This window comes from Galleria mellonella, unplaced genomic scaffold, assembly GCF_026898425.1.
Source record: "Galleria mellonella isolate WM207_F2 unplaced genomic scaffold, CSIRO_AGI_GalMel_v1 utg36, whole genome shotgun sequence".
Taxonomy (NCBI): Eukaryota; Metazoa; Arthropoda; class Insecta; order Lepidoptera; family Pyralidae; genus Galleria; species Galleria mellonella.
This window is the reverse complement of record NW_026442086.1, coordinates 2,935,495-2,962,647: the sequence shown is the minus strand read 5'-3', so window position 1 is coordinate 2,962,647 and position 27,153 is coordinate 2,935,495. Positions and strand designations below refer to the sequence as shown.

Sequence of the window (27,153 nt, the reverse complement as noted above, 5' to 3'; positions counted from 1 at the left end):
TGAATTATTCAATGTAAATTTTAGGTATTACAAAAATGTATTATTTTATGTATTACATTCTCGTCGATTGGTGACAAAATCGGTCAAGGAAATTCTCACATCAAATTCCTCTTCTACAATATAACGTTGTATAAATAATATGCGTTGCTTTAATGATCTGAGTTAATGACCATTATCATATCATTAAAGTTTATATTTTAGAATAGATTTGTATGCTAAATTCTAAATAAAGAATATTTTATTTTTAAGTTTTTAAGCGACTATCAAAAGAAGGAGGGTCTCCATTCGTCTAATTTTTTGACTAAGTTACGCAATTGAATTGCCAATTCTGAACCGATTTTTATAATTAAGTTTCCAGTACATAAAAAAATTTGACACGATAAAAATTATTTTTAGACATGTAATTCGAGGTTCTAAATTTAAATTTTGAAAGCGTAATGTGCAAAGAGTCATCACATCGTTTACTAGTGTTTGTGTATGTATATTCACGATAGAAGTAAATTTTTTATGAAGCAAAACCTGCAAAACTTATTTATAATAAAATTAATTGATTTACGTACTGGTATATATTTGACGAGAATACTCAATAAGTTTTGTCACCATCCGGGATCCTTATTCATAGCCGCTTATCAACAAAAATCGCGTAATGCAAGTCAATTTAGTTTTTACTACTAAAATGTACTACAGTGCTTACGAAATTTATAACATTAACACAGTTTTATTCGTTGTGGGTCTCTTAACAACCAAAACTTAATCATAACTGCTTCCCACTCAAATCGCCTTGGACAAAATAGTATTTGATTGGCATCTTTAAAAATTAATTTGCAGCTACACTATAAGCAATCTATCATAGACTGTGATGAAAACCATGATTAATGTTTAAAATACAAAATTGTAAAAATAAATTAGATAATCTTCCGTCGACAAGTTCAATGACATGTCCATCAAAATTTGTCAGTCGATTATATTTTAAGAATCTCCTAATGTAAACATAGTGGTTTTACATGCTTTTGAACATAAACAAGTAATGAATAAGTTGAGAAGTCGTTGAACTTTTGTAATTATAGTATAAGTAGCTGTTCTGAGGAAGTTCACGAACGATAAAAACCTTGCCCTTTAATATAATGTATATATATATAACAGTGTTAATTTTATATGCCCCTGACGACAATTCGCTTCGGGCTTGCATACCATAATTATTCAGATACCTGCTTATATTTATATCTACTGCTTTATTTCTGTATGGGCACGATTTTAAAATATGAAGTTAAAAACGAACATTCTTTAATGATTATGTATGAAATAAACGATTTGTAACATTCTTTACTGATTGTAGTTTTTATGTGTATTAACTGTATAAAATTATAATTTTTTGTCTTTAAATGCGTGACTGTGTATTGATTAATTTTTTGTTTTATTTAATTAAAACAGAAGAGGAAAAAAAAAACAGTCGAGGAATTCTCGTGAGATCTATGATGTTACAATACAATTTAAATAAAAACCAGTGGTGCAGTTTGTTTGGTTAGCTGTAATAATTTACATATATCTTATTTCCCAGTCGATATTAGTTATTATGTAGAATTCAAATAATGCTATAGGTAACTATTAGAATCACTGTGGGGGGTTTTTAAAGTCTGTATGACTTGGATATTATTGCTTATACATATTAGTATCTATATTAGCCTTTGAAATTGGATTAAGTTTTTATTTATTTATTTTTAATTTCCTTCATTATCAATATTGTTCATTTGATAGTCATAAGTTCGTGTCGTTTAGTCCTGAAAGATTTTCAACAATAGACAGATAATGTTTTTTCATGCAACTAACCATGGCAAACAAGCTGATGGCCCACTTGATGGAAAATGGTAACCGTCGCCAATAAACATGAAAAGTATCATGGTCACAGTAGATTATATTGTGTCGCCCATGATACTTTTCATACGTTGCTATTTCTAAGGTGTTCCTCCTCTGTACCTTGTGATTTCACTGCCATATCCCACCCTTCAAACTGAAACACAGTCGTGCAAACATAACAGCTTCACGATAGAAACTTTAATGGGACATAAGAACCCAAGCTGTCGACTTTTGTACAAAGTCTCTTTCTGATGATGAAGCATTATAGTGCATAACCGGATAGAAACAATTAGGATTAACTATTTGTATTTCTACATATTGAAAAATACGATTGTAAGTACTAACTTGAGAACATACTTATTATTTATTTGCACATGCAAATAACTGTTAATGAATTTGTGTTGATCTTCAGGGCACACTGCTTCACAATCCAATGGCAATGGGTTCCATCCCGGCATAATATTAAATATTTATTTTTATTTCATTAGGTTTGTATGTTTGTCATGGCTTGGGTATTTTTTTTATACTCACTTATTTACTCATATTTTTAAATAACATATGCATAGTAGCTTTTAAATAAAACTTTAAAACAGATTTTAACTTTATATACTAAAATTATGAGTTAATATGTATGAGCGCGGCAACTACTGACAAAACCCCCCCTTTTTGGATGAGGTTTATGTTCAGGAGTATTCAGTAGACGACTGATACGATGACGATGATGATGTACGAGTATAACTTCAAAGTGTTTACAAAAAATATGTTTTATGATTTTATTGGTTTATAATTTACTAATAATGGATTTAATAATAACATATCATTCATCGATGGATGAAGTAAATTGATATTATATATATAAAAATTGATCATTTTATTAATATGGATACAGATGTTACACACATACTCCTATAATGCAAATCAAGTTTTTGTTAAACATATTTAATGCCACTTAGAAATCTTTTTAAATATATAATTAGCTTATCTATAGACCTTTGACATTTATGGGATGATGTATACGAAATCTTACGGTTTTATTTCATTTATTATAAACTTTCAGCCCTCTTCTTCATACGCGTAGATTTTAGAAACAGGAAAACTAATGTAATAGAAAACTTCTAGATAGTGTGTCAAGTTGAAACGTTTATAAATGATTGCTGCATCGTATATATGATTTCAAGACCTCACATTTTTTTTCTTAAACATACGGACATCGTCTTCTTACAATCCAATTTATTACTTTTGTACTTTTTCACCTGTGATGTGTTAATTTTAACATCTTTATACTGTAATTATAAAACGTTGACAGAAAATTTTTTTGTAACCTATTTCATTTTGATTTTATTACTGAGTGACGATTGGTGTCCGAATTTAATCAAACTGACACTCTTCATACTGATACTTGATTGACAATGCTTATTTATTATTATGAAAACTTAGTTCTATGTTCGGAATTATTAAAAATCCTATTAAATTCTATATACACTATGAATTGTTGCCGATAAATTTACTATTATTTAAATTTTAACATCACTGTAATTAAAGTTCTCGTTAGAAAAAAAATTGTTGTATTCTTTCGTGTACGTGTATATTTTATTATATGTTACGTTATTATCTTTGCCTACTCTGAACCGATTTTGACAGTTTTCTTACATTCCTTAAAATTTACTTCTATGTTGATTCTATACAAATTCTAGGAAAAATAGTTATTGTCACATTTTATTGTGAAAAGAAATATTTAATGACTACTGCTATTTTATGTTTCATCAAAATGTATCTGGTACTTAGATAATTTCCGTGTATATTGACATTTACAAACAAAAAAATAGATAATGGTGAGTCAATTTATTCGAAATCAGTATATCATATATTCAAGGACATCTACGTAGCAAAGATGCGACGTCGAGACGGCTGGCCCACATATGCTGAGCTGCGCTTGCGCAATATAAGATTCACTAGCGTAGCCACCCAGCGTAGTAATTTGGACGCGATCGACCGTGCAGACTCAGATAATGACTCTCTCATTCTAAGTTATCTAAGTCAAAAACTTAGATAACTTAATTTAATTATAAATATAATAAAAATAAATAATATAGTAAATACACAAATAATTATAGTATTCATTTTCAACTGACATTAAAAATAACGGAGGGTTGTATTCTTTTATGTTTGTTACCTCATAACTCTGTTAACTATAAACTGATTTGAACAATTCTTTTTTTTTTATATATAAATGGCTATACTTTCATATTGGTCCTATAAAAATTTTATAATAATAATAGTTTTAGTTTTCAAATCAAAATAACTGGGTTTGCCATAATTAAAGTCAGTTTTTTTGTAAAACAGAATCTTAATTACGGAAAAATACCGCCTTTGTGATACTAAAGCGAGAATACTAGAGTGAATAATAGCGAGCGCGTTTCTGCCTATCCTAATGGGAGACAGGCCTGACAGGTATGTTTGTATGAAATATACTTATTCCAATGAGTCTAGCATTCATTCAACCGATGTAAAACGATCCCTAAGAATTTGGTGCTGTTTGTTGCATGTTGCAAATAACTTGCAGTTTATGTGCATTTATCATGATGTTCATGATCACTGTTTAGGTATCTCTCATTATGTCATGGTTATTAGTATTCAATTCCAATAAACCCCACTTGAGCACTCCTTGTCTATATTAAACCCTTTGCTATTCGTTATTAATATTCTAAATATAAAATTGAGTTTGTTTGATGTCTTGGCGCTATAACGGCTCGACCAACCATCATTAAATTTGACATATACCTACGTACTATTTGGAATTGAAAAGAACATAGACTATTTTTTTATCTCAGTCCATTAATACATTTCAATCGCGCCAATAAAGTGGCGGATGAAAACCAGTAATGGTATTGACTAGCTATGTACTGCGGGTTCACCTGTATGAATCAGTATATAAACTAAACTATATATTATATTATATTCAATCAAATGTTTTTATTAGTTTTTACGTGAAAAATTAACAAACATTCATCTATCCATCGTTAGAAACTTTTGCATTTATTATATTAAATAAAAGAAAATGTGAAAGTGTGTTTCTTTGTTACCTCTTGGCGTTTTAACGATATAACCAACGGTCATTAAATTTGGCATATACGTATTATGTATTTGAAATAGAGAAAGACATAGGCTATATTTTTATCCCGGTCAATATATCCCGGATAAAGTCGCGGGTAAAAATAGTAGTATAATAATTAGATATAAAATGTTAAAATGAGTTTGGTTAAGGTGAGTTTACAATTATGAACTACTTCTCAGGATCCGATAAAAATTTCAATGTTTAAATGAAATAATGGACGGTCATGTATAATTACGCTTGGGCAACCAGCGCGTGAATTTGACCCATTTGCACACAAGGTCGCCTTAACAAACTTCGGTCATTGTGCACACAAGACATTATCTTCTGCATCATCGACTCGACTAAAGCCTTATTCGTCTTTACGTGTACTCTTTACCACAAGATCCTTATCCAAAAATGCTGTCGTTGTGATGAATGTGATGTAATAATTGTTTGGTCTATAGGTGACGGTGACCATTTTGAGGTAGGCCATCAGCTTGTTTGTTATTTTAACTTGTTTAATAAATTAAATATAATTAAATGTTGGCTTCACTCTAAAATTAAAAGAAAATTAAAATTAAAGTATAGAATGTGGGACTTTATTTATTTACGAGTATGTCCTATTGTCTATGTTTATTGTTCCGTACAATAATGATTTTAACTGTAAACACATTTATACCAATAAACTTCAAGAATTGTTTAGTAGATACCCTACATTTTAATTCAAAGTTTCTAACGTAATCATGTAACATAGTTACAAAAAATTCTAATGAACAGAAAACCTCCTTCTTTTAGAAGCAGCTTAAAATACTTTAAGAATTCCGAATCTTTACTTAACTAATTCAACAGACAAGAATATGAAGGGAAGGCAGGTTAAATTTATTGCCCAGGATCGTAATGGCTAGGTTGTTTGTGTACCGCTCGATTTCTGTTCATAATACGAGTACTTACCTACTTGTATTACTCAATTTAGTTGTTTATGTAAGTACGTTTACTTATAAGGTCATTTAGTTTCGGATGCAAAGATATAGATTGCGAATAAATCGACATTGTAATTTATTTTAAGACCGTTAAATCATTAATAATTAATCATATTTATTTATCATTTTGTTTTGTTCGCGATTTACGTTCTACTTGTTTACGGTTTCACAATAAATATTTTTATGAGCCTAAAAATATACAAGTTAATGAATGCAAGGTAACTGTGGTAATGCGTCGTAGTTAACGAATATATGCGCGACAAAATTTAACTATGTATATTTTTTTTAAGAAATTTGTAATATTAATTCATAGATTATTTATTTATTTAAACTTTATTGACCAATTAAATGTGATACTTAAGGCGAATTAGACGATAGATGACTTCTACCTGCTCATTTTACGAATACGCAGATACGCTAGAATTAGGTTCGAATTGTGACATTATATAAAAATAGTTGTATTATTATTATAATAAATTAATTTTGCTTCAAATTTTGTCAATGTATAATATTTAGAATGAATTTTGATAGTATAACAAAATTTACTCCAAACTTTTACAGCCTGCCACTCACGCGATGGTGACTACCATGATATTATATGCTCTAATAAATGTGTACTGTGCCCCTTTCATAATGTAATGGATTATTGTTATTACATTCTAGTAATTACACAGAATTTAAACTAATATAAATATGCTAATTCTTCAGTAGTAACCTTAAACAGCTTTTCATGCTCCGTGAAATGGCATTGCAAATGATACAATAAGGTTTTAGATATTTAAAATTGAATGATATTAAGATGTGAGGGAACTTTTGGGAGGAATTGAGTCTGTTGAAAATAAGATATTTTTTTTATTATGCTACTAAAAATGTTCATATTATTTATTTATCATTTTTATTATATAATATTATATATGTAAGTTCATATTATATTTTTATGTTATTTACTGTGTTTGTTTGTAGATACTGTCAATCAATTTATCAAATGACAATTTAGAAGTTCAATTTATTTTAATTTCTCATTTGATGACATTCGTGGCGGAGTTGTAAACATATTGTTTTATGTAAAAAAGGTCCTGGGTTCAATGATCAACAGGAATAATTTAAGAAACTAAAGTTATTTTTTGCTAACAAATAATAAACCTTAAACTGAATTCTGTCTACACATTTTCTTCGAATATAGGCTCTTTTTAAAAATATATAATTGGAATATTTAGAATGTTAACTTTATCGAAACAAAACAAACCGGCCTTCATCGGACGATCGCGTATAAACTACGGGTAGGTACGTACTTAAGCGGATCCTACGCACAAGTGACAAATGGCACCGATTGAAAACCTTGATAAATTGCAAAAATAATTAACTCATTGGTTAGGTGATTCTGAGCTTTTTAAACAAATTATTATTCTATTGATATTGTAAATGCGATAGTTTATAACGATAAATAGATGTTTGTTACTATTTCACGCAAAAACTACTCAATAGATACAAATGAAATTTTGTACAGGGGTAGGTTATATTCTAACTTAGCTCATAGGGTACTTTATATATTGATACACATGGGTGGCAACTACGAAATACAGTTTTATTTATAATATTAGACAGAAATATATACATTTAACTTCATTTAGTAGCAGTATAATAATACATCGAGTCTTCGCTTCTTTTTATACTCGAGATGTCGTAAAGGACTAGAGAACAAAGCATAATATACCGAAAAGTAGTAAAATTCGAATTAAAACACCATACCATGATTTCTCACTTTGAGAAGCCAATTCAATAAATTAAAGAGGGTATTTCAATGATTGCCAATACATACGTATATAATGATATAATGACCATATAAAAATTCCCATAATCTTTTGTAACATGAACATTGCGCTTTTGGTTTTACGAATTCATACGACACAACGTTGTATTGTCATAGGTCATTGGCAGGATATCAATGTAGATCCTGAATGAATCATCGGTTTTCCTTTTAAACTATACCTACTACTTCTATACTTGTTCTTACTGTTGCTACCTACTCGTACATTGAATAACTAATATGTATAAGATAACTTCACAATCTATACCTATAGAAAAATGTATTGTGACTAACTAATCTAATTGATGTGTAAACTGTTGGGTTTGAAATTTTGAAAACGATACTTTTGTGAAGTAGGAGTCTAGTATGAAAAAAATTATCAAAAGTTCCACGAGAACTACCATAATGTTGTTATTCTACGTTTAATTTAGTTGATTGTAAGTATTAGCGATGTCATGTGCATTAGTTAAATCTTGTTTTTATTTGTGAAAACCTGTAATTGGCTTTTTGTTTTTAATGTTTTTTTTTTATTATAAATTTTTTTTGGTTTTCCTTTAATAAAAAAATAAATAAATAAATAAAATGGAAGATAATAAGTTTACAATAGGTGAAGTCGTAAATAACTATAGTGTATGTATACATTTGAAATAATGAATCTCAATGTGTTTAGAAAATTAAATTAAACGGAAGGACTATATACGGGCATATTGAGTGTAACATAGCTACTACGTGTACCATAGCAGCTATAGTGACTAATGTCTTTGATTACCCCAGCTTGGAAATTGGTTGTGATCATCCTTATTAATATTATAAATGTGAAATGAAGTTGGTTTGTTTGTCACTTAAAAAAATTGGTGAGTACGTGTTATATGGGATGGAGAAGATTATACACAAGTTTTTATCCCAGTCAGTGAACAAATCGTGGGTAAAAGCTAATATTTATATACTTTATTAAATAATCGATAAAGTGAAACTAAAGATGATAAGACGCTAGTGACTTATGTATTTTACGTTATTTTTAACTATTTAAATATATCAGGTATTATTAGTTCAGCCCTTAAATGTCCACTGCTGAACATAAACTATCTCCATAAGGGGAGTTTTGCCAGTAGTTGCCACGCTTTACAGGCTGGTTGGCAACCGCTGTTAGGCTTTTATAGATATTTGAAGAGGGACGCTGCTGCCTATCCCTCCAACATAAGGCTCCCTTAGTCGCCTTTTACGACACCCACGGGAAAGGAAGGGGGTGGCTCACTCTATGCCGGGACCGACACGGCGATATATTAGGTATGCTGGATATGAAAGGATAAGTGTTTTTATCAACGTTGTAAGGGACAAGAAATTTTAAAACAGATATTGTTAAAATGGCAAACAAGCTGGAGACCCACCTGATAGATTTATTGTTTATACTTGTAGAAGTGAATAGCACCTTGGTACCACTGTTGTGTTACAATTATTTAAGATTAAGGTGTTATAATAATAAATCAAATATATTTACATAACTAGATTATCATATAAACTTTAACGACTTCTGTGTCGCAATGGTAGACATGTTTGGAATGTTACTTTGTTTAGATTAGTTTCTTAGGATCTATTCTTAGTCGGACCAATTTAAGAAACCAACTTTTTCACTTGCTTGGTTATAAATATTCTAGATTGAATTTTCATATTTTAATAAATCTAGATAGCGTGTAATATTTTTAGTTATCATGCCTCTCTTTTTTAATATCTTGGCCATTTAAGTTGAAGATTGGTTTATCATATACTTAGCTTAGTTTTTACTTGAATATAAAGCTAGTAATAATTTAAATATATCCAATTTTTGTCAGTCTATTGCTTAAAGGATTTCTACTATGTGTAACAAAAGTATTATATTAAATCAGCTGATTTGTATGACGGGCCAGACAAAACCGGTCGTGTGTGTAACTGTTCATCTAAATGTACCTACCTAACTGTTATGCAAAAAACCCATTGTGTGAATGTACACACGGATATCGCGGCAAATAAATTTCCATGTTCACAAAATTAATGTTGAAATTCAATGTTATTTCATTATAATAATAAATATATACGTACAATCGATTAATAAAATATATAGGGGTAGATAATATATTGAATGAGCGGTCGACATATAGGCATGCATTGTCCACTACACTTGCTGGTCAATATGTGATCGCGTCCTTGCATTCACTGCGAGACGCCGCTTATCACGGAATGTCATCATCACGGATCGAAACATGGCCAGTAGAAAGGCAACGGAACTCACCTTTAATTACGATTAGACATCACACCAGCATTTTGCGAACGCCACTACGGAAGCCGCGGCCGGCTAATTGTCCAGATTGGATATATGCTTGATGGTGTTGTTTGAAAACACGGTACGTTCGCACAAGAACTGTTTACGGAGCGAAAGCGGCAATTCGTTTGCGGAAGTGTTATGATAAAGTTATTGCGGCAGCGTCGAAGGCGGTCGACGCGCGCGCAGTTGCGTGTACGACTCACCTCCGCGCCCGTTTCTCCAGCTGAGGTGTCGCGAGGAGAAAGTCTCGGCCGTGGTGCGCCCGCGTCGGTTGGCCGTGCCGCCGTGCTGTGGAGGGGGCGTGACGTCGCTCGCAAAACTAACAGCCACCTCGGAAACATCTTGCGATTACTTCACCGGTCATCGTAATATATGCTTCTATGGAGTCATGGCTTGGACATGGTTCATTAAAGGTGCCTAGGTAAATAAAGTATTGTATTTTTATATCTTTTTTATTAATTTATGAATGCAAATAAGCTGATTAACCAAGAACCCCATCATCATCGTCATCATCATACCAGCCTTGAACTGTCCACTGCTGATCATTGCCACGCTTGGCAGGCGGATTGGCAACCGTAGTTAGGTTTTTGAGATGTTTTTTTTAAGAGGGATGCTGCTGTTCATCCCTCGCCCTCCTTAGTTGACTCTTACGACACCTACTGAAAATGGGATGGCCTATTCCATGCCGGAACCACACGATTAGAATCCCATCAGCGGCTTAGAAATTCGGTTTAAAGGACAGTTTAGTAAAATAAATGACAAATAAGTACTTAAGATATACAAAGGTCAGCAAGGAAAGATGTCGCTGATGTCGTAAGCATGGACTGCGTTGCGCGCTTATCAGATTTATGAGATATTTTTTTAGGTACTAAAAATGTTTTTTTAGGTACTAAAAGAGTTTTGAGATAGCAACCAAAAAAATAAAATCGATTGAAAACTTTTTTTGAAGTCAGTAGAAAAGATACATTTGCACAATACAGATCGGAATGTTCTACGACCAGAGCTGTTTTTATAAATGGGCTTGTTAACATTACAAATTAATTCGAATGAGAGTAACTTGCTAGCAGCGTGTATTCATTAACCAATTGGACAGTGTTCCCACGATTTACATCCCCTGAGAGTCGTGAGGCGCAAATTATGAAAGGGAGACATGTTGAATTATTTTAGTGCTGAGCACTAAAAAAATTTTTTTTTCCTTTCACTGCGATGTACAACGTTTCTAGTTTATATGCAAGGAGAATTAACTCGATAATTTAGGTGAATTATGATAATTTACCTAAATTATCGCGTTATTTTCCGTTTCTTATGAATTATAAATTATACAACACGAAAGTTTAAAAGTTAATAATGCAACTTTTTTTGTGTACTTCGTAAATTTTTTATAAATAGTTCTAAAATAAAATTTCAATATAAGAAAATTTATCTATTATCTAAAAATAGTACGAAAGGTATTAAAAATAAAACATAAAAATATACATCACTTAAAATTTTTTTTAGAGTTTTATTAGATAAAAGAACGAATTTTTATGTAAATTTTTTATTATTTAGATTTGCTAGAGGACAAGAAAATTTTGTTAAAAAAACCGTTGTTTTGATTTAAAAACAAAACTACTAAACAAATTTTGATAGAGTGACCTGAAAGTTATCCTATCAGATAAAAAAAAGAATTTTCTAGGTTTATAAATGACGGAGTTCTGAGATAACAAATAATAAAACAAAAAAAAAGAAACGAATTGTGAACGTCGTCCTTTTTTAAAGTAATTTGAATGAAATTATTTTGTAATGAATAAAAATACAAAAATACAGTCTTTTAAATAAAAACTATGGTGATAATATTTTCAGCGATGTAAATTTTTACGTAAACTAAAAATTATAGATATAAGCATTTTTAGATATCAATAAGGACATTACGCATATTTTATTCTCCAAACCACTTTTTTATGTCTTTAGATCGTTTGATTGGTTAAAAAATCATCATACTCATTAAATATATTTATTGCGGTAGTCAGCTTAAACTAACAGAGACAAAGCACAGGGAGCAAACAGAGTTTTACATTCTTGATGACAACTAAACCATTCGCCACAACAGGCACGTATTTTAATTAGCTATCTTGCGTATGTAACATGGTTGTGTTTGCACAGAGTAGCGATTGTGACCGATTCTTGGGACAATACTTTTCTACTATACAAATTGATATAGAACTAAATAATTTTAAACAAATATAAAAAAATAAAATACATACAACAAACTATTAAAATACAAATAATTTTCTGAAATTTAAATATAAATCAAATGTTTGGAAATACATTTGGAAATATGAAACTCTTGAATTAGACAGATGGATGCCTTCTTGTTTGCACGTACTAAAAAAAAATTAAATAAATACTTTTTGTAATATAATATTAACACGTTTTTTTTTAATTAGCACTATTTTCATTGATAAAGAGAATTATCTATAATTTCAATTTATTTTATTAATACTCATAATAAATCTGTGTTCATTTCAGTTTTATAAATATTTCATAATAAAATATAAATTTTATTTATTTATTTAATAAATAAAATTAAAATTATTTTATATTTTTGATGTGCTTCATTGACACATACGAGTGCACATAGATAAATTGAGTTACAAACCAAGTGCGTCCCTGTACGTTTCGGAGCCATCTGTTTATACAATTATCGGCTAAGAGCCGAGTCAGTGGCGCGCGCTGTTCTTCCTAAATGACTCCTTCATGAGCGATATTCATCGGGATACTTATTAGTGGCCCCTCATACGTCCCTGGATTAGTACACGATTAGCTTTCACATATTACAGTCATGTTTTTAAGCTGTATTTATTTCTCTAAATTAAGATAATTGTGTAAAATTGTTTGTATATATTTATTAAAGAATAATTATGGATTTTTTGCATTATCAGTGCAACGAAGAAAGATGGGAGCAACAAGTATTCACTGTAACAGCATTGCAAAATAACGTGGAAACTGTGCCAGCGGCTAAGCAGAGGTGTCAAGCTAACGCTCGCGAACGAGACAGGACTCAAAAGTTAGTATTGACGTTGTCCACCTCTAATTTTTTCAACATAATTCATTGCAAATATTTATCCAATTCAGGTGACTAGCCTTCTCCTTAAAAATTGTACCTTATCCTTATATCCTTATTAATATGAGCAGTATGATGGAAAAAAATTTGAGGAGCACCGATTTTGATCTCCCGCCTCCTATGACATGCTGGGTTTGGCCCCAGACTTCGGAGTTCTTATCAGTTAAGCTACCATTTCACTTGTCCGTGTCGAAATAAACTAATACTGTAACGATTTATACTAGTAAATTAATCTTGGCAGGATATAAAAGGTGCGAGGAAACCTCGCCCACTTCTAAACTTTTTTAATTACAAATTAAAATATAATTACATATTTTCATAATATTTATTTTTATAACTATTTATAATATAATAAATAATATAATAATAAACTAGTGAGTTCTAATGTTAAGTATATCATAGTAAAAAGAAAACAAGTCAATTATTACTTTTTAGTATCTTTACAATAACGGCAATAGTTGGCAAATGCCCCACATTAGAGAATATAGTCATAATTATCTTAATTTATTTTTATTGTATAGTTCTAACTGTATTTTGTCAATTAATATTTACGTAGTTCTATTAAGTATTTAACGACCACCGTAACGTAGTACTTTGTTTCGATTAAATTATATCTCGGGTTCGATGCTCTAGGCGGACTAATTAAACAAATAAATTTTTTTGATGAGCTCGTATATAGAAGTTTTAGTTGTGTCTACACTACACATTGTGCGGATTATGTGTAAAAAGAAAAGTTACGATAAAATATTATATTTTGTATTAAGCATTCACAAATACAATTGAGGATATGAATGGATAAAGGTGATAGTCGCATTTTCAGATTTACGCTATTATGCATGGATGGTGCCTCCATTCTTGTTTATAATAGCAAATTTCTATAATAACTGTTGTCAATTTAAACAGCATATGTATAACAAATAATAATTATTTCTAACTCAATCAGTATGACATTACCGACTTAAACGCGATTCATTCTTTTAAAAAACATGACAAACTTCTAACTATATATTACTATGAACATCCTAACATCTCCATTCAATTATATTATAGAAATGAGAAAATCTGAAAATTCGATATGTCACCTTCATCTATTCATGTCTTAAAACAGCAGTATAAAATCGGATTTGTAATAGTTAATTGAATCGATTAAGGAACTTTCAAATAGCAGAAGTTCTCAGTTTATCAGTATTTCTTTGTGTATGTGTGTGTGGATCGTGTGGTTCCGACATAGAATAGGCCACCACTTCCTTTTCCGTGGGTGTCGCAAGAGGCGACTAAGGAAAGCAACAGTTGGGCAGCAGCGTCCCTCTTAAAACATATTTAAAGCCTAAGTGCGGTTGTCAATACGCCTGCTAAGCTTAGTAACTACTGGCAATCCCCCCCAAGGGAGAGGCTTATGTTCTGCAGTAGACGGTTAAAAGCTGATGTGCTGATGATGATGTATATGTACGAAGGGATGTCTTTAATATAAAAATGATATGTTCTTTCTTACACTTGAAAAAAGAACCTACAGCGATCTTTGCTTTTTCTGTAGTCTTTGCTATTTTTAAACTAATATTTAAAATTTATAGACTTTACTTTTGGTATATAGGTCCAGTATTAATTTTTGTTATGATTAAAGTCTTATAAAACAAAATCACCTACGTAAAAGATTCTTTAAAAATTCAAATGAATATAAAATCTTTTGGAAATCTCTAAAAAAATAATTAATGCTTCAAAAATAGGATTGTTATCAAAATACTTTTTATATTTCCAAGCAGTGTGAACATGGCGTTTAATACGCTACGGCTGCTGATTCCAACCGAGCCGCCCGACAGGAAACTGAGTAAGATTGAGATATTGCGACTGGCTGGCAGCTATATCACTCATCTTGATAATCAACTCTATACAGGTGACAATATAATTCAATTTCACTATCACGTTTACGTGTATCTATAATCTATAGGTTTTTCGTATCCGTTGCATTAATTAATACTGCATTAATTAGTCCTAATAATAAATTATATAAATAAGAAGGGTGAAATGGTCATTAGTAGAACTTGATAAAAAAAAAAAAAAGTTTGGGTTTCTCAGGAAGATTGAATAACTGTGTGTTTTGTTTTACGAAATTGCACGATTTGTTTGTCTGAAACTGTATTTCTAACTCAATCTTTTATACTTTTTTTTATTATTATTATTTTATCACAAATGAAATGTATTCATAAGTTGTCGTAAAGCATGGACTTTTTGTCAGACGAAAATATAATATGTAAAAATTTTCACAATTGAAATAGTTAAAAATATCTACTAGGCGTATGAATAGGGTATTAGGAAAAAATAAAGAACAAAAAAGCATGTAATTGGGGTAGGATGCTCAAGATTTAAAAAATAATTTATAGTTGTGATAAATATTTGTGAGATGCAATAATACCAGAGGGAGACTTTGTACAAAAGTCGTTTGCTTCGGTACCTCTGTTCCATTCGTGTTTCAACCGTAAAGCAGTTGTGTTTGCATGGCTGTATTTCGGTTTGAAGGGTGGGATATGGCGTGAATTTACAAGGTACAGGAATAACACCTGAGTCCTCAGGAATGGCAACGCATAGGGGGTATCATGGGCGAAACAGTATACTCTGTTATGTCTATGGTTCTACTCATGTCTATAGGCAACGGTTACCACTTTCCATCAGATGGGCCGTCAGCTTGTTTGCCATTCTAAGTTGTATAAAAAAAATTAAGTTACTAGTTCAGTGTGGTACAACTCTATCATCGGACTTTACTTGTCCTCCTAGACAAAGTCGAAAACGAATCTATTGTTAAAGTCGTTATCACTAGCGAAAATGAGAGCACTATAAGTTCAGTGAGATAGTGATGTGCGCTGATCGGAACGATTCTATCGATAATTCTATACTAGGGGCGACCGACTTGACTAGATTCAAGTTCTACTGTTTATTAACTAAACCCGCACGATCTACCAACTAGATATATCTTGAAATCTCAAATAAAACAATATAGTTCAATACACAATTGTGTAGTATTGTAATATTTTTATTTTATTAAGAGTAGTAGTACATATAACTAAAAATTATTATTAGTTACTTACTACTACTTATTTATATTAGTGTGAGCATTGCGTCTGAGCATCTTACGCTAGATTAGCAAAATATTATATTTATTTCCTCGCCATGATCGGCTGGACTAATAGACGTTATCGACTAGTTGGCCACCCCTGGTCTATACTTTGTCTACTGACTACTTGTTGAATAGAATGTGTTTTTGTGTTGTTTTAATAAATTTTATACTATTTATTATATTTATTAAATCCGTATTTTAGGTGAAATGGAGCAACCGTGTCTGCAAAAAAATGATGTTCACAATAAGAATAGATCGCTTTGCACTTTCTGCTGGTCGTCGGTGAAGAAAGACGTGAGTAAAATCACGTACTTCTTATCAAACAATACATACATGTTGCAATAATTTAAGGCGTAAATATCATGTATAAATGTCATTGTTGTTTTTCGAAAATGATGAAATATTATAATACTTTAGTAGTAACTTGTTTTAATTTTTTTTATAAAAAAATATCAATATTGTGTGAAGATAAGCATATTTTTTTTTAAGAAATTAAATTTTAAAATCGATTCAGATAAAGGTATACTGCAGATAGCAATTTAGCTATTTGAATATAAATGCTTAATAATATTATTAAATTCATTTGGAGATTTGTAGGATTAGCTAGTGGAAAAATAAGTTCGTAAATATGCTGATCAACGATTAATTATCCTTCTAACATTATTTATAATATGAATATTTATTTAAAAGTTTTTTGTTAAAGAATTAACCTCTAGTTATTATCAGGTTTTAATAATATGTAAATATTAATATATATAAATATCCTAAAGAGGGTTGACGTCAGGCAGGCGGCCGGGCGTAAAACTAAAAGCCAAATCTTTTTGTAATATGGATAAAAAACATATTACGCCGACCCCAAATAATAATTGAGATAAGGGTAGGATAATGATGAACGATGATATCATTCAGAGATGTTTCCTTGCATGAATGGAATGAGCTCCTTGTCGAGGTTTTTCCAAGAGACAAAGGGATAAAGAGGTTTATTCAGTAATACTCGTACTTATGCCCTTGGTATTGCAGGCGTTCATAAGCTACGGTGACCGTTTACCATTGGGTGAGCCATATGCTTGTTTGCCACCTCAGTGGCATATAAAAAAAGGAATTATAATTTAATTGTTTGTTTCAGAAACCCATAACAACATGCAGCTATTATAAATCATCTTACTGAGGAGATACGGAAGATCTGCTTGATATCATAACCCTTCGTTTTGCTTCGCGGTGGTCGGATGAAAATATAAACTAATTTGCATTCGTTTGCAGTATTATAAAAAATTATAATAAAATGTTGAATATTATAATAATAGTATATAATACTTTTTAATATTGTTAATTATATTAAATACTAGAATCAGTTGTAAAAACGTAATTAATGAGTAAATAAAAGTATTTATGCATATATTATGTAATGATAAAAAATCTGTAAAACCTCAAATAACCTTGAAATTAGGTATTCGTTATTAATAATTATAACTAATCCTTACAGAGCTAGATTAAATTTAATTAAAAATTATTTTTTTAAAGATATAGTATGATTCAGCTCTCTGTTAGAATACGTATTATATAGATGAGGCTTAGCATGATTTTTTAGATCATACTATGACGTCTGTGTGTTATGTATCCCTCACCTTATTCCTTTCTTGACATCTCTGATTTAAAACAAAAACATAAACACACAGTATTTGATTTCCATAAATGAGAACAAATTGATGATCTTTGATGGGTGGTTTTTTTAATGAGTGTTAATGGGAAGATTAGACACCATTACCAACAATCCCTTCTATACTGCTTCGGGGGGAAGAGAATTGTTAGTAGTGGGGTTTAACAGAACAATTACCACTAATTTACCCTATCAGGTCGACCTCCAAGTAGTCTCCCCTGGAAGTCATGGTGGTTAATTCTTATGGAATCCGTCATGATGGGCTAATTGACCTGCTTTCATTCCTTTCTATCATCTCCCACTAATGCCCCATCAGCGATAGATGGCACAGGCGAAATTACACCTCCATTGTCACCAATTAAATAAACATACTGCTTCACCTACCGAAGTTATGAGTTTGATCTCCGCTCAATACAAATGTATTTAGATATATTTGTATTGATGTGAACGTTTTCTATGTAAATATAACATACATGCATGTATACCATACCACTATCTCATTGTCGAGTAGCCGATAATCACAGATTTCTTCCCAAGCAAGAGAGATACATTTATCTATGTAATAAAAGTATGAATTTAATACACAATTTTTTTTCATAAAATGGATTTGTTCAATTCGGTTGTATTTTTAAGGTTTTATACGAAAAAGTTACAAAGGAACTGTAATGGTGCGACTTTGTTCATCCGTCCGTAATAATACTTAGTTTCTATTTGTTTTCTTTTTTCGAACATAAGCTTCCCTTAGGGGGTTTTGACAGACATTCGTGTTTCAACCGTGAAGCAGTTGTGTTTGCATGGCTGTGTTTCGGTTTGAAGGGTGGGATATGGCGTGAATTTACTGGGTACAGAGGAATAACACCTGAGTCCTCAGGAATGGCAACGCATGAGGGGTATCATGGGCGAAACAGTATACTCTGTTATGTCCATGGTACTGCTCATGTCTATAGGCGACGGTTACCACTTTCCATCAGGTGGGCCGTCAGCTTTTTGCCATTCTAAGTTGTACAGTAGTTTCCATGCTTGGCAGGCGGATTGGCAACCGCAGTTACGCTTTGGAGATGTTTTAAGAGAGACGCTGCTGTCTATCCCTCGCCCTCCCTTAGCCGCCTCGTACGACACCCACGAGAAAGAAAAGGATGGCTTATTCTATGCCGGGACCATACGGGAATTTATAGGAATAGTGCTATTAAAATCCCTACAGGTGATACGATCAGTACGTAGTACATTATGCCTACTAGATACGTATGTGAATTAGACATTTTAATTTTTAGTTTGATCAGTAGGGGACGGCTAATGGACATGTCAAGCAGGCAACGTCGATCAGTAAATATATGTAAAGAGTTCGGTACGGTTGTAAGTATAAGAAAAAGAATTGATTATAAAATAAAGTGAAATCAGCCCAGCCAAACACTTCCACCAATAGTTTTTTACAGATTTTGATATTCGAATATAACACACTTTTACAGTTTTATTAGGTATTTAAATGAAAGAAAACATTATCAAAATGGCACAATTTTATTCATTTTAAAAATGTACAATTATATAGATATTATATCCATCGTTTGTTTACCAGCAATGAATTAATGAAATAAATCACAACCAGTGGTAAGGTGACAAAAAGTATATTATATTAAAGAGATATCTATAATAACTGGCATATCGAAATATTAAGTAAATGTAAGTAAAAAAAGAACAATTCAAAGTATTTACCTAGTACTGGTTTCATTTAATTAGATTTAATTGTATACAAATTAATAAAAATTCTTATGCAATAAGCACCTGAAACATAGAAGGTACTTACAATTTAAGAAAGAACTGATGAAATAAAATATGAATGTACCTTATCTCTTTTAATAAAATCCATAAATACTGTTTTACTATAATAAAGTATTATGTTGATAAACCATTTAATTATATTAAAAAAGTCTTCTAAAATTCATTGGCAGTGATAGACGTTATGAAATTCAAGTGCTAACAATTTTGAATATATGATTAACAAATAACTAGTAAAAAATCTAAATTATGAACAATTCATATTTACAATACATATTAAAATTACAACTAATTAAAAAAAAAAACAAGTCTTTCTATATAAATTTACACATTCCAATCACAATTATGAAAATGATACACAAAATGCAGTATCTGTCATATTAATTAAAAGAACATAAACATTAAAATACAAGAATAATCAAATGTTGAAAAAAGTAATTATAGGAACCCTAATCCTAGGTTACTAACCTGGGATTTTTACTCGATATAGCATTATTTTAATTCACTTATTATGTTTTTTTCTGTTTTACTAATATTAATAATGTACTTGCTATAGATGATCCATAATAATTCTTAATCAATAGTACTATTTCACGTCTTATGACATTCTCTTTAAACTCAAAATTTCATCAAATACTCATCAGTAAGAGTACATAACCAAATAATGATTTGTCGTATTATTTTAATTGTTGATAAAAAGTAAATAATATGTACTTCTACATTTTTATAATTATAATATTAAGTAGATTTAGTATTAAGTAGTATTAAAAATATTTAAGTACTCCAATTTTAATTACTGGAATCACATAAATGGTGCATGAAAATGTGTCATAACGTCCTTTTCATATTGGCCAGTACACCTTAGACTATATACATTTTTATTTTTTCACTCCATCGTCAGTCACCTAATGGTACATATATTGTCTAAAATGTATGACACTGAAGCGCTGGAAACACTTATCCTGTACTTTTCTGTATTAAATTTTTGTCTTTTTAACTATTTTAGTAAATGAGATTTTCCATTTTATTGTATTTTTTGCATTCTTTGTGCGATATATTAGCCAATTGTCAATCAATTATGAGGATTTTATACCATTTTGTCAAAAATGAAGTTAAATTTTTTATATAAAAAAGTAATTACATAACATATACAATGTAGAAAATACTTATTTGTAACTATATTGTGGATATAAATAATATTTTTTCTTCCTTGTTATCCCCTTTTCAGTTCCTGAAGTTTCATTTTACAATACTTACCTACTTATTACCTAAAATTTTTAGTACTCGTAAATTGTAGTTTAAGGACCAACACTTTTTAAAAATAATAACTTCGTTATAAGCCAGAATTTCAAAATTGAATGTAAAGTATTTAAGTTGTGACCAATTTATATAAATTTATAATAGGGTACATGCTAACAATTTTTTTTTAATATCTATGCTATGCTAGCTAAGCAATTCCGTAAGTAAATTATTTATAAAATTAGAAAAAGATGACAAATCTCATCAGCTGATAAAACGGAATTTCTCTTTTTATTAGCTGTATTTATTATAACAATAAAGGAAGTAGTTTTCTGTGTTAAATAAATATAATATTTACATTTAGTTAAATAAAAAGTAAATAAGTACTGATTTTAAATAAGAAAGATAGCAATACTCTTGTTTCTCTGGTTTTTTAATAGATTTTATATTAAATTATAAGAATTACCATTACCACTTAACTGTAAGCATTTACCCTATCATTACTAATAATGTATACCCGAAAAATATTCGCTTCCAAGACGTGTATATACACACGTGTATATGCGTGTGTTTATTTCTGTGTATGTGTGTTTGTAGTGTGATAGTTTCTTTACTTGTTTCGTAGGGTTTTGTTTCCTTTTTTTAACATTTTGTGTATGTTGGGTAAAACCTATATTTTGTGACTAGTAAAAATATCTAGTCCAATTAAATCCTTGATGAAAGCTCTACTTACGTATACAATTAAACTATTCATAAATAAGGCAAGTATTTACAGAAATATTGTCACTTACAAAAGAAAACATGAAGATATAATTTAAAATTCATTTCCTTCTTTTTGTTTGAATAAATTTTAAAACATAGATTTTTAATAATTTTATACTCAAAATATGTAAACTGTAATTTGTGTATAAAACAAATCAAACATAAAAAATTGAAATAAACTTTAAATAATATCATAACTTGCATATCATACAAATCGCTACAAAAATGCAAATATAAAACAACATAATTTATCGTATCAAGGATACAACAAAACAAGCTATACTGTTTAGAACATCACATACTCTCTCAATTTCCTCTATGAAGACATCACAGACAAAGATGTATAATAATAATTTACTTGCTAACTCATAGACATCGAATTCACTAGGGGACAATGTTCGATGCTACATCTATATAGCCATATTCTGTGTTACTCTGATTAAGAGTATCCATTCTGCTTAATCATAGGGCATGTAAGTACGTAGTCTTTTACCCAAGATCATACAAAGTAAAATAGATCGACTTCTGAATATTTTAGAATTAATATTAGTATAAAACAGCAATATTAAACAGTTAATGTAAAGTTTTTGATTTTTTAGTTCGATAATACATCAATAGTAAAACGACCCTATAAGAATAGGTCCAATACCTAAATAAATACGACTTTTGATATTTATCAAAATTGTAAGAATTTCGTCGATTTTAATAATTCTACAGAGTACATAGAATTTTTAATTTTTTTGATATAGATATGTTTGGTATTCGATACCTCTAAGACTATGATGTTAGACATCTAAACATATCCCCTAACAAACATATAAAAATCAATACTTATAAAGTATCATTTTCGATATCTACACAGTATACATTTAGACAATAGTCTCAATTCTGATGCACCATTAAATTAAAATAAATTATTTTGAGATGGTACAACTTGCTACAAGTTGTATATCCATCTCCTCTAATTAACTAAGTGGGATCAAAAAGGTGACATGAATTTTAACCTAATTTAGTTTAATGGGACAACCGAATATGCACAATAATGTCCACAATAAATGGGTAAATGAAGTCTATCTATTATGGTCAAATAATGGACTTGCTTCGTGATTGTTCTTCTCCAAGTTACCCGAGAGCGTGGGGTCTGGCCGACTGCGTTTGAAGAAGCCAAGTTTCCATAGAAATATTATGAGAAGAACAAGAACTATGAGTCCGATGATTACAGATATTATGATCACCCATAATGGAACTTCTGTTGCCTTACTTATCTGCAAGTCCGGATATGCTATCGTCACCACCTATAAATGATAATAATTATATTTTAAATATTTTATAATATATAAAAATTATTTTATATTTATATTTTTATAATAATACTTTGTATAACTCGTTTGAATGGACACGTCTTTCTATAATAAAACAAGAATAAAAAATATTGTACTTCGAAATATTTTCATTAAACAAGTTATTAAAATTTATATACGACTGCTGTCTACAATTACAGAAGCATTCTTTAGTATATCGTTGATCATAAATATCAAGAAATTCTTGTAATTTTGACAACTGCGTTTTAATATATATACGTATATATGTAGGTATACATGTTATTTTATAGCTATTTTTTATAAACGGAGGTTTTAATATTTAGCAATGGTATTATTTAAATACTTCCGTGACTTAGTTCATGTGACTGGGACAAAATAATATGTCCTTTTCCATGCTGAATGATGTCATGAAAATTGTTTACTTAGAGCTCTAATACCTTAAGTATTGGAGTGCTAAATAAACAAATAGACTTTTAAAATTATGAAATTATTAAATTAATTACCATTTTCTGTGAGATTAGCTGTTAGCTTATTTGCTATAGTATGGCACACAATAATTTTTTTTTTATTCCAAAATACACAAAAAGTAAAGATTTGAATCGTTTCCGTTTTTTCCATTATCAAAAACCCGTATGAGATTAAGTCATAGGATATAAATTCAGAAACAGTATACTTACGGTAGCTGTGTTGTCACTGCTGACCTGATATATATTATAATGATCAGGTATATCGACTGAAGCGGACGAGACTATACCGACATAACTGACGCGTGGGTACTCTTCTATTAACGTAGAATTCCATAATCGCGCCCTTATGGTTATAGATACCGACTGCTTCCGAGCCAGAGGGTATATGATGCATTGAAACAATATACACTTCGCTGTCTTCTTTGCGCAACTCTGCAAAAAATAAATAAATAAAAAATATTGCAGAATATTAAATACCTAAGATACATAAATGAATAAAAAAGATACAAAATCACTAGATAATTTTTCGTTCCAAATTAAAAGAGATAGTAACATATTTTTATTTCAGTTTGTGACACTTTTACTAAATACCTATTTAAATTTAATTAATCCTATAGGCATAATATTTTCATTTAACTCCTAAATGTAGAATATCTGAGTAAAGTTCATTAACATACCATTGTCTCAATATATTTTCTTTGCCCATCATCATTATACGCCTCAGCTGTAGCCACAATGTCAGAAGCCCTTCTTCTTCTGACTCTATTTTCCACAGCACTGGAGTATGAGTACGCCTTTTTAGTATAATTATGTCTTCTATCACTTGACCTCATTGCATGTTTTCCGGACTTAAGCATTGGGTCCATTTTTAGATTTTCTAAAAGTGGTTCCGCGAGACCGGGTCGTGATTTCAATTTTAAAGGATTTAATTCATCCTCTTGTGCAAAGCATTTACCATGAATATGACCTGAAAATATATAATGTATATTATGAAATTAATAGTATGACATTAAAAACTTAAATAGTGACTTCCATGTAATTTTATTGTAAAACTAGTTTTGAAAATATTTTATTGTAATTTTTTTTTATGCAATTTAGGACGGCAAACAAGCTGACAGCCCACCTGATGGAAAGTGGTAACCGTCGCCTATAGACATGAGCAGATCAAGAACATAAAAGAGTATACTGTTTCGCCCATGATGCCTCCCTTCCTGAGGACTCAGGTGTTATTCCTTTGTACCCTGTAAATTCGCTGCCATATCTCACCCTTCAAACCAAAATACAACCATGCAAACACAACTGCTTCACGGTAGAAACACGAATGGGACAGAGGTACGCAAGCAAACGACTTTTGTACAAAGTCTCCTGGTATATATTTTAATGATTTAATGCTATATTATTAGCGATATTATAGATTTTACTAAAGAGAACAAATTATCAGTAGTACTTTTGTTAATTAATATACAGTGAAACAATTCTATAACGTTAACTGGTTCTAAAATACCTAGAATACAGAAAAAAACGCATAAAATTAATTTTAAATATGTATCTTAGAACAGACTTGTTATTTTAATATAGATACAGAACTTACCAGTTTCTTCATCGATAGCAGTGATGTTTTCTGGGTAGAGCAGCCACTTGCCCCGAGGTTCGTTGGATTGAACTTCGTGCGGCCAATTGATACGTACTTGCACCGCCGGCACGCGCCATCGTCCCTCATTGCTAACCTGTCAGATTAGGAGATAAGTAATTGTTTATAATGGTGACATGACCCTGTCAGATGACCTGAACGAGGTGACTAACTGTGCCCTGGAAGTTGCTAAGTTGTTGAGCAAATATTGGTTGTTTAATAACTAGAAAGAAGAAGTAGCGCCTGTCAGATCAAACTCCACACGGTCCCCCTGAATACCATCGTAGTCAATTCCTGGTGAATTAATTACGATGAGCCGATAGACCTGATTTCTCCATCTACTCGTATCATTCTTCTCTGGTATCAGCCAGAATAAACCAATAGTATATAGTTTATATCGCAGTGTGTGTCTCGGCATAGATTAGGTCACCCCTTCCTTTCCTGTGGGTGTCAGAGACGACTAAGGGGACTACAGTAGAGGGAAGGGCAGCAGCGTCTTTTTTAAAATATCTCTAAAAGCCTAACTGCGGTTGCTAACCCGCCTGCTAAGCGTGGCAATTACTGGCAAAACTCCCCTTATAGGGAAGAATTATGTTCAGCAGTGGACAGTTAACGGCTGAAATAATAATAATATAGTATATAGACAGGATTAGCATTCCATTATCATCTAATATATTTATATATACGATCGTAACCTTCGTTCCAATAACTCTCCAACTATCTTTCCCCTCTCACCGTACTGGTTATGCTTCAAACTCTTTTCTTCTACATTCTTCACGACTCTGGAACGCGCTTCCTGATGCTATTAAGAGACTACCGTCTTTAAAAAAAAAACGTTCACGCTCACTTTTTTACTTTATGCGAGCAGTAAGTGCTTTATATTATTCCCAAATTCGTGTATAATATAGTATACATCATATATGTGGAAGTATATTTGTTATTCATATATATTTATTCATTTATATATGTAATTTTAGTATGTATGTATATTAATAATTAGTAGTACCGCATTTGAGTATTCTGAAACTTCCTTATGGTTGACTGGGAGAGAATGCTTTTAGCATTAAGTCCGCCATGTACACATATTTGTACTAATGAATAAATAAAATATAATTTGTACAATTTAAGGTTAGTGGGTTCAATATAACATTGAACTGACAGCATTTATTACGAATAAGAGTTATATTTAATTATAACTATTGATAATTTCAAATAAATAGTTATCAGCATAAATATTAAACTCTTAAATCATTATTATTTGTAAGTTGTCTTGCATAAATAAATTCAAAATAAACTCAGAACTTGCAATTTAAAAAAAAAAGTATAAATTTCAGTAAATTCAATGGTATTTACTCAAATTTATGCGTATATCAATTCTTTTGGAAATGTAATTATTAGTTATCTTTTCTAAATATTATTTTAATTGTGACATAATAAATAATACCTGATACGTGTGTACAACAGCGGGTCCAATGTCGTCGAAGTAAGTCATGGCTGACTCGCCCTTCACCTCTCCGCCATAGAATACTTGTTCGGGACGCGCGACACTGCAAATGAATCGTTTAAAAATATTAAATACCGATAGTTATTATTTTCGATACTTTAAAAAGATTTTTGTCTAGTTAGTTAACTTCTACCAATAGATTTTGTGATGTTATGCCTTTATCTTACCAATTTTTACTTGACTAATCAAAAATATATATTTTTCAGATACTAGCGACTTGGTTTACGTAATTGGGATGTTTTCACTGACTGGATGAATATGGCCTATGTCTTTATCTATCTCATATTATACGTGTACATAAAATTTCATAACGATTGGTTAAGCCGTTAAGATGCCATGAGGTAATAAATAAATGAATGAATAAACTCATTTTTACATCTATACTAATATTAAAAAAAAAAAAGAAAGTTTGTTTGTATTGGATAAACTCAACAATTAAGATTATATTCCTCAAAAAGTTGAATTCAATCGTGGTAAAATCAGTTATTTTGATTTGAAAACTAAATTAGTAAATTGGTTTTGATAAAATTTATATGGAATCAGTAAGATAAAT

General features: G+C 30.6%; 3 protein-coding genes across 5 annotated transcripts in view; 1 reads left to right on the top strand and 2 right to left on the bottom strand.

Moving 5' to 3' along the window:
- The window catches only part of LOC113520780 (dual oxidase), a 61,547-nt gene extending 51,103 nt beyond the window's left edge, over nt 1–10,444 (bottom strand). Inside the window, exon 1 of the mRNA XM_052897523.1 lies at nt 10,002–10,444. The gene's annotated coding sequence lies outside the window, so the exon portion shown is untranslated. The remainder of the gene's footprint in view (nt 1–10,001) is intronic.
- Nucleotides 10,445–12,750: 2,306 nt separating this feature from the next.
- Nucleotides 12,751–17,729, top strand: LOC113520778 (transcription factor 15-like). Of its 2 annotated transcripts, none has more exons than XM_031910356.2 (4): nt 12,751–13,080; nt 14,898–15,028; nt 16,449–16,540; nt 17,373–17,729. In XM_031910356.2, exons 1-4 carry the CDS (start codon nt 12,935–12,937, stop codon nt 17,412–17,414), a joined length of 411 nt encoding a protein of 136 aa, XP_031766216.2. In that variant the 5' UTR covers nt 12,751–12,934; the 3' UTR covers nt 17,415–17,729. The 2 variants fall into 2 exon arrangements, with proteins under 2 accessions (XP_031766216.2, XP_031766215.2); XM_031910355.2 differs by having other exon boundaries at nt 14,895–15,028.
- A 4,480-nt stretch (nt 17,730–22,209) lies between these two features.
- The window catches only part of LOC113520835 (integrin alpha-PS1), a 110,227-nt gene continuing 105,283 nt past the window's right edge, over nt 22,210–27,153 (bottom strand). For both annotated transcript variants that reach the window (XM_026906246.3, XM_026906247.3), the window contains 5 exons: nt 26,541–26,643; nt 25,058–25,193; nt 24,144–24,433; nt 23,677–23,898; nt 22,210–22,972 (listed from right to left, as the gene is read on the bottom strand). In XM_026906246.3, coding sequence (XP_026762047.2) covers nt 22,748–22,972; nt 23,677–23,898; nt 24,144–24,433; nt 25,058–25,193; nt 26,541–26,643 — 976 coding nt within the window. In that variant the 3' untranslated portion in view covers nt 22,210–22,747. The remainder of the gene's footprint in view (nt 22,973–23,676; nt 23,899–24,143; nt 24,434–25,057; nt 25,194–26,540; nt 26,644–27,153) is intronic.

What these genes read in the sequence shown, in the direction of transcription:
- LOC113520778 (XM_031910355.2), top strand. Translation starts at nt 12,935, where the DNA reads ATGGATTTTTTGCATTATCAGTGCAACGAAGAAAGATGGGAGCAACAA. An exon ending in TGATAATCAACTCTATACAG is followed by an intron (nt 15,029 to 16,448) that starts GTGACAATATAA and finishes TCCGTATTTTAG; the next exon opens with GTGAAATGGAGCAACCGTGT. An exon ending in GGTCGTCGGTGAAGAAAGAC is followed by an intron (nt 16,541 to 17,372) that starts GTGAGTAAAATC and finishes TGTTTGTTTCAG; the next exon opens with AAACCCATAACAACATGCAG.